The sequence below is a fragment of the Trifolium pratense genome, linkage group LG1, assembly GCF_020283565.1.
Source record: "Trifolium pratense cultivar HEN17-A07 linkage group LG1, ARS_RC_1.1, whole genome shotgun sequence".
Taxonomy (NCBI): domain Eukaryota; kingdom Viridiplantae; phylum Streptophyta; class Magnoliopsida; order Fabales; family Fabaceae; genus Trifolium; species Trifolium pratense.
Window position 1 is genome coordinate 15,936,827 of NC_060059.1, and position 8,518 is coordinate 15,945,344.

Sequence of the window (8,518 nt, forward strand, 5' to 3'; positions counted from 1 at the left end):
TTACACTGTCCTACCGTTTGATGGTGTACTGAGAAGATATATCTGGTTGGGGCTAGAAGTGTGGAGGTGTCGGTCAGAGCTCATGTCATCTGACAATGCAGTCGTCTAACTCGACTTTCGCAGTGAGTCTCATTGCAGCTCTCGAGCCGTGTCTCAGTCCCAGTATGACTGATCATCCCAAATAACCAGCTAAGCATTATTGGCTTGGTCCTACAACCAACTAACTCTCATGTTTTCCTATCGAAAAACCAACCCTACTTAGTAATCCAAGGACAACATGACCCTTCACATACGATCTTGCCCCTTGAAATCATTTTTACCGCATGTTACACATCTATGCAACAAAAAGGAGTAAATGGAGCAAAACTGCTCCATATAGAAAGTGAAGAGTTCAGGTATCCTCCATTTTTTTAGAGTAAAAAGGAGAGTGAAGTGGGAGGGAAAAGAAGAGAAGAGAAGAGAGAAACTGTGAACTGTGTGAATTAAGTTTTCTTCTTCTTCTTCTTTCAAGATGAGTGCAATGAAGTTTTGCCGCGAATGGTTCGTTCGTTCCTCTTCATCTTCCCCTTCTTTCCTTTTTACCCTTTTTTTTCCTTCAAATTAACAGCCTTGGTTTGTTTGATTCAGTAACAACATTCTTTACCCTAAGGAAGACAAAGAACAGAAAATTCTCCTCTATGCTTGCCGCAATTGCGATCATCAGGTTCTTTATTTCTCCATTTGGGTAGCTTAGTTATAGAGGGTTTTGAAGGAAAAATGGATTATTTTGTAGAATTAGAGTGTAGCCAAACATGGGTCAAATTTGCTTTGAATATGGTGTTGAGAGGATAATTTTGTTGTAAAAAATGTGGTTGTTAGAATCTAATGAAAAGAAAGAATTGAAAGTAAAATAGCTTTCATTATTGAATGAAAAAATGAGTTCAATGTACAACTAATGATCTATATATACAAGTATAAAGCTCTATGCTAAGCTAAGCTACTCTAGCTATATACAATAACTTGTACTACAAGTTAGTTACAATCATCTTGTATTAGCTTGCAATGTGTTGATCATAATTATCACTTAACAGCCTCCCACAAGCTGATGCTTGGTATATATCAAGCAGTCCAAGCTTGGATATGAAATAATTGAACTTTGGAGTAGGTAGTGCCTTTGTTAGAAAGTCTGCAAGCTGATCCTGTGTTGAAATGGGCAGTAGCCGCATTAGCCCTTCTTGAACCTTTTCCCTCACAAGATGACAGTCTATCTCTATGTGTTTAGTCCTTTCATGAAAGACTGGATTGGAAGCTATATGCAAAGCACTTTGATTATCACAAAATATAACTGGCTGCTTAGAACTTTCAACATGTAGATCCTTCAACAAGTACAAGAGCCAAGTTAATTCACATGTTGCTGAAGATAATGCTCTATATTCTGCTTCAGAAGATGATTTGGATATGGTAGTCTGTTTCTTTGCTTTCCATGAAATCAAAGATGTGCCCAAGAAGAAACAATATCCAGTAGTGGACCTTCTTGTGTCCATACATCCTGCCCAATCTGCATCTGAATATCCAAGTAGCTGTAGATCTGCATTTCTGTGGAATAGGAGACCTCTACCAGGATTGTGTTTGAGGTACCTAATCACTCTACAGGCTGCTTTATAATGTGTCACAGTTGGATTATGCAGAAATTGACTCAGTTGCTGAGTAGCATAGGTTATATCTGGTCTAGTATTAGTGAGATATAACAGCTTACCTACAAGTCTTCTATACAAGCTTATGTCTTCAAATGGTTTACCATTGTCCTGATGAAGCTTAATAGAAGGATCCAGAGGTGTAGAAGCTGGTTTGGATCCAAGTAAGCCTGAGTCATTAAGCAAATCTAAGCAATACTTTCTCTGTGAGATGCTGATGCCTTCTTTTGAATGTGCAACTTCTAATCCAAGAAAATATTTCACAACACCTAAATCTTTGATTTTGAAGTTATGATCTAAAATGCCTTTGATTCTATTGATCTCTTGTATATCAGTACCAGCTAGTATCACATCATCAACATAAATGAGTAATGCTGTGAAATTATTCTGTTGACTGAGTGTGAAAAGGGAGTAATCAGATGTGGATTGTGTATAGCCTTCCCTGACTAACAAGGAGGTGAGCTTCTCATACCATTTCCTGCTAGCCTGTTTTAATCCATACAAACTTTTGAGAAGCTTACACACTTGATTAGGCTTGGTACATTGAACTCCATCTGGAATTTGCATATAGACATTTTCTTGCAGATCTCCATGTAAGAAGGCATTATTGACATCTAATTGATGTAGAAACCACCCTTTAATTGATGCAATAGCAAGGAGCATTCTGACTGTGGTTAGCTTGGCAACTGGTGAGAATGTGTCAAAAAAATCAAGGCCCTCCACCTGGTTATAACCTTTAGCAACTAACCTGGCCTTATATCTTTCAATAGTGCCATCAGACTTATGCTTAATCTTATAAACCCATTTACTACCAATAGGTTTAATGTTGGGTGGTAAATCCACTATCTTCCAAGTACCAGTACGAGCTAATGCCTCAAGTTCAGTATTCATAGCTTGAATCCAAGCTTCTGATTTACAAGCTTCATTATAGGTCTTAGGTTCTGTGTGTTGTGTGAGAGACATAGTGAAGACACTATATGAAGGAGACAATTGATTGAAAGAATGAAAGGAGGAGATAGGATAGAGAGTACCTGTAGATGAAGATTGTGTTGATGAACCTGTTGAATTGCATACAAAATCAGACAGATAAGAAGGTCTATGTTTCAACCTTTCTGGTCTAACATGAGGTTCAGTTGGTGAGGTGATAGGTGGAATGTCAGTTATTACAGGCTTGTTTGTAGCTAGTGTGTCAGTTTGGTTAGTATCTGTGGATGGAGAAGGTGATGGTTGTAGGGGTGAAGTAGTATCAGGTGAAAGTGAGTGAGAAGGTGGGGAATCACAGTCAATAGAGGTATGGTAATGCCAATGAAATTGGGTTTTATCTGTGATATAAGGTAGAATGTGATCAAAATGAGTGACATTTCTGGATATAAAGATTTCCTTAGACTCAAGATCATAAAGAACTGTGCCTTTGACACCATGCTTGTAGCCTAAGAAAACACATTTTCTGCCTCTTGGAGACAGTTTTGTTCTATGAATGGTTAAAGTAGATGCATATGCAAGGGAGCCAAAAACTTTTAAATCATGCAAGTTTGGTAAGTCATTATGCAGCATCTCATATGGTGATTTGTTTTGAAGGACAGGAGTAGTAATTCTATTGATAATGAAAGTAGCATGTAACACTGCATAAGACCAAAAGTGTTTTGGCAAATTTGATTGATACAAAAGGGCTCTAGCAATATTCAAAATATGCTGATGCTTCCTCTCTACTCTACCATTCTGTTGTGGAGATTCCACACAGCTTGTTTGATGCAAAATACCATTTGAAGAAAAAAAATTCATTCATTGAAAATTCTGGTCCATTATCAGACCTTATGATTTTGACTTGATGACTGTGTTGTGTTTGTATCATTTTGACCAAATTAATTACATGTTGCCTTGTTTCAGCTTTAGATTTCATTAAAGTAATCCAAGTGAACCTGCTATAATCATCTACAGCAGTAAGAAAATAAGAGTGACCATGAATAGATTTTATTGAAATTGGACCCCAAATATCAAAGTGTATTACATCATAAGCAGATTTTGCTTTATTAAAGCTACTATTATAGGGAAGTTTCTTAAACCTAGCAAAATGACAAATGTCACAGATTCCATTATGATCATCAGTTACATAAGGAAATTTATTTCTTAAGCTCACTAGTCTACTATGGGAGGGGTGTCCAAGTCTGAAATGCCAGAGAGCAGATTTAGGTATAGAGGTGTGGTTAGAACCATCAATGGAAGCCACATGAGCTACTTTATCTGTAAGATTGAGATGATACAATCCATCATGTTCATCAGCAGAACCAATCATCTTCAAACACTTCTTGTCCTGGATTTCACAATGTGTACCATAAAAGTTAACAATGTAATTTGATGAACTACACAATTTAGACACAGCAAGCAAGTTTATAGAAAAATTTGGTACACAAAGAACATCAGTGATAACAAATGTTGGAGAAAAATTGACAGTGCCTGTGTATTTTGCAATTGCAGAGTTACCATTAGGTAATTTGATACTAATAGGTTTGATTTCAATGTATGATTGAAACCAATTCAAGGAATTACATATGTGGTGACTAGCACCTGAATCAATTATCCAAGTACTAAGAACACATGCATTATGAGAGGAGAGATTAATACCTTTATGAATCACTGATGTATGATCAATGTTCATGGAAGAACCAACCTGATTGGAGCTTGCAGAAACAGAATTTGGTGCAAGATTTGAATGCTGAAGAAGTGACATTAGTTTATCATACTGTTCTTGAGAGATGGATGGAGGAGTAGCTGCATTGGAATCATGATTGCCTCCCTCAACTGCAGCACTATGAGCTGATGAAGATTTCTTCATATGTGGTGGCACACCATTCTTTTTGAAGCAATTCTCAACAACATGATTATCTTTACCACAATATGAACAAGATCGAGTGGAAGGTTTGGAACTGGAAGCAAACTTTCCATTCTTAGCAGCATTGACTAGAATCTTTGAATCATCAAGCTCAGATGAATTACCTTGGCGTTCATGCTGAATTACCAAAGAAAACACTTTGTTGATGGGAGGAAGAGGATCCATAATCAAGATCTGTGACTTGACTGTGGAAAAACGATCATTCAAGCCAGAAATGAATCTAACCGTCTGAAGCAAGGTGTGATTGCGTCTTGCAGCACGCATAGCTTCACAAGAACAACGATGGTGACAGGTACAAGTAGGAATTGGAAGATACAACTCCAATTCCTCCCAAAGAGTCTTGAGATCCGAGTAAAAATCAGTAACTGAGCGAGTTTCTTGCCTCAAAGCACAGATTTCTTGCTGCAGCTCTGAAATGCGAACTAAATCTCCTTGAGAAAAACGTTCGCGCAGATCATTCCAAATATCTCTTGCATTTTCCATGAACACCACCGATTGAGCAATGGAAGGTGAAACAGAATTCAAGATCCATGAGGAAATCAATTGATTGCAACGATGCCAAGCACGATAAGCAGGATCAAAATCATCGGCTGGCATCGCAATAGCACCGGTAACAAAATCAAATTTCATCTTCGCGCCAAGTGCGCGCTTCATTGATCGAGACCATGAGTGGTAATTGGAACCGGTGAGAAGAGGAGTGACAACAACGGAGGTAGGACCGTCGCCGGGATGAACATAGTAAGGAGAAGAGTTGTCAAGAACGGGATCCGGTGGAGGACGAACCATTGTAAACGAAGAAGATACGATAGAGAAGAGTTAGTTACGGCGGAAGCGAAACGGTTACGGTGGAGAGAGAAAACGGTTATGGAGGATCGGTAAGGCGGTTGATACCATGTTAGAATCTAATGAAAAGAAAGAATTGAAAGTAAAATAGCTTTCATTATTGAATGAAAAAATGAGTTCAATGTACAACTAATGATCTATATATACAAGTATAAAGCTCTATGCTAAGCTAAGCTACTCTAGCTATATACAATAACTTGTACTACAAGTTAGTTACAATCATCTTGTATTAGCTTGCAATGTGTTGATCATAGAGTGTAGCCAAACATGGGTCAAATTTGCTTTGAATATGGTGTTGAGAGGATAATTTTGTTGTAAAAAATGTGGTTAAGTTAGATGGTATATGCTTGTTTGATCAATTGTTTACCGGTTGTGTTGTTGTTGTTGTTGTTCAGGAGGCTGTACAAAACCAAACATTGTGTTTTTTGAGTTTCTTTTGAAATTTTGTGCATGTTTTTGTTATTGTAAACACGTTTCAGGCTTTCAGCATTATAAGCTTATTTCGGGTGGAAAAACATTTTCCCCCTTTTGGGTAGCTTAGTGATATGAAAGGAAAAAAGGATTATTTTATAGAATTAGGGTGTAGTGTAGCTAAACATGGGTGAAATTGTCTGTTATCTTTGTTTTGAAGTTGGTGTTGAGAGGGACCATTTTCTTGTTCTAATGTGATTAACATAGATGGTATATGATTGTTTGATTAGTTGTTTACTTGTTGTGTTGTTGTTTTTCAGGAGGCTGCCGATAACTTCATTGTGTACAGAAATCAAATTCACCACTCTGTTGCTGACCGCACTCGAGTGTTGCAGGATGTAGCTGCGGATCCAACTCTTCCTCGCACCAAGGCTGTTAAATGCATTCAATGCAATCATGGTGAAGCTGTGTTTTTTCAGGTAAAGTCGCCATTCTATGGCACTCAAGAGTTGCTTCTTTCTTTTCTTTTTTTTTTCATTTTGTATTTTTGGTATTCAGATGATTAAAGGGAAGAGAGGTTGTAATCTTGATTTTGTCTTTGAATTAGAGTGTTAGAGTCATAGGGATTTTGATGACAATCTTGACTATTGAGTGAGTTTATATATTTTGTGGATATAAGACTTTGTTTAGCATTAGTAGTCATTTGTCAGTTTTCGCTCCCTTAGTTTGTGAAGAAGTGAGTTGTTGAAGGAAGGCAAGAAAAAATAAATATTTGTGTTGAAGGAAAGCATTAACATGCCAAGGGATAACCAGTGAATGAAAAAATGAAATGTTTGTAACTCAATCCCTGGTTTGAGTTTTGACAATTTGATAGTGTGAAGATATTATGCTCTGTCCTGCTTAAGTTATCAAATCCTGAGACGAACTATACAGGGTTATAAAGTGTCATGACTCTGCAACAGCATATTTATATTCTTTATCTTGTTTTGGTGCAATGACATTCATTAGCTGGAGTATCGGCCGGCTACCTCAATAGCAGAATTAAGATAAATTTTGAACAATTTTTACTCTTGTTCAGCTTTGCATATCGGGAAGCTGCGGTTTCCATCATTGTAGTGTTCATAGTTCTAGACAGATTGTTGCAATGTCATTCTTCTGTCCTTCCACGGGAACCTTGTTTTAATTACACACTGATCATCTGTATATTTTTTTATATATGCAGGCAACTGCAAGAGGGGAGGAGGGAATGACGCTTTTCTTCGTTTGCTGCAATCCAAGCTGTGCACACCGTTGGAAAGACTGAGATTCTAGCCTGCTCAAATTAAGGTTTAACTGTTGGGGAAATCTAACACATTTTGTAGTACACTCTTAAATAGAAAGACTGAATTTTGTAGTTAATATGAAAACATGGCATGTGTGCTACTACCTGTTTTAACTGTAGTTGTTGATCAAATGATTGATGAACAAATCCTTTGATGGATGGAAAAATTCTACCAACTAAAATCTTCATAGTATTGTTAAATAAAATCTGCACTCATGTCAATATTCTACTTAGCAAAATCACACTCTTACTATTTTTTATAAAATGGAAATGGAGGATCTCCATTTTCTCTCTTAGGCTCTGTTTGGCAAAAATAGTTTATGGCCGATAAGCTAGCTGATAGCTTGTGGCTGATGGCTGATAGCTTCTAGCTGATAAGCTGATTGAAGTGTTTGGTAAAATTAGCGATTCAACATAAATGTAAAATGACATAAAGGACATCTTTAATTTAATAATTTTTTTTATCAAATTAATACTATTTAAGATACTTAGAATTTAATATTTTAAGTATTTTTTTTTTTTACAATATTTTAAGTTTATTAATTCAATAAATATAACTTTCAAATATTATTATTAAACTAATTTTTATATGCTTAATTTCTTTAAAAAAAAATATTTCTCTTTCGGTTGATATACTTTATGAAACAATAATAACAAAATATATTTAAAATATTGTATAATGATTAATTATAGTAGGGTACATTGTTTAAAAAAAAAAATAATATAGTAAGCTACGTACCTATGAATTGATAAAAAAAAAATTAATATGCTTTAGCCTTCATAATTGAAAATAGATAATAAGTCAACGTTATAACATACTATATACATGTGATTTTAAAAGAAGTAACGTTAAAACATGCATTTACTTATTTTATTTTAAATTCTAATGATAATAAATTATAAAGGGTAAATATGAATTTAGTTAAAATAATAAGGGTAAAAGAGGAAGAAAAAATGAAAAGCTAGAAGCTATAAGCTCAGAAGCTACTTGAAATAGCTTCCGAAAAAGAAGCTATAAGTCAGTAAAATAAGCTAAAAGCTCTTTCTGAAAAGACTGTTACCAAACGGGTCTTTTAACTTATAAGCCATAAGATAAAAGCTAAAAGCTAGTTTTTTTGACTTGTCAAACAGACTCTTAATCTCTTTTCAAGTTTTCATCACTGAGTTTTGGGAGTAATTTTTTTTTATTGGTAGACGAAATGACAAAACCATTGAAAACTTACATACACAAAGTGGAGTGACCGGGGTTTGAACTCCGGTCGCGACGTCTGACACTAGCAATTTCAACATTTCTGTCGGTTGAGCTAGGATTTGTGGACAATTTTGGGAATAATTTAAGGTATATTAGAGAGGATATTTGGACGCCATCTAATATTATAT

General features: G+C 35.8%; 1 protein-coding gene across 2 annotated transcripts; it reads left to right on the top strand.

Moving 5' to 3' along the window:
- Nucleotides 1-309: 309 nt before the first annotated feature.
- LOC123903008 (DNA-directed RNA polymerases II, IV and V subunit 9B-like) lies at nucleotides 310-7,339 on the top strand. 2 transcript variants are annotated; one of them, XM_045952856.1, is made up of 4 exons: nucleotides 310-395; nucleotides 628-703; nucleotides 6,138-6,296; nucleotides 7,040-7,339. In XM_045952856.1, exons 1-4 carry the CDS (start codon nucleotides 337-339, stop codon nucleotides 7,118-7,120), a joined length of 375 nt encoding a protein of 124 aa, XP_045808812.1. In that variant the 5' UTR covers nucleotides 310-336; the 3' UTR covers nucleotides 7,121-7,339. The 2 variants fall into 2 exon arrangements, with proteins under 2 accessions (XP_045808812.1, XP_045808815.1); XM_045952859.1 differs by lacking the exon at nucleotides 310-395 and adding an exon at nucleotides 402-540.
- The last annotated feature ends 1,179 nt before the right edge of the window (nucleotides 7,340-8,518 follow it).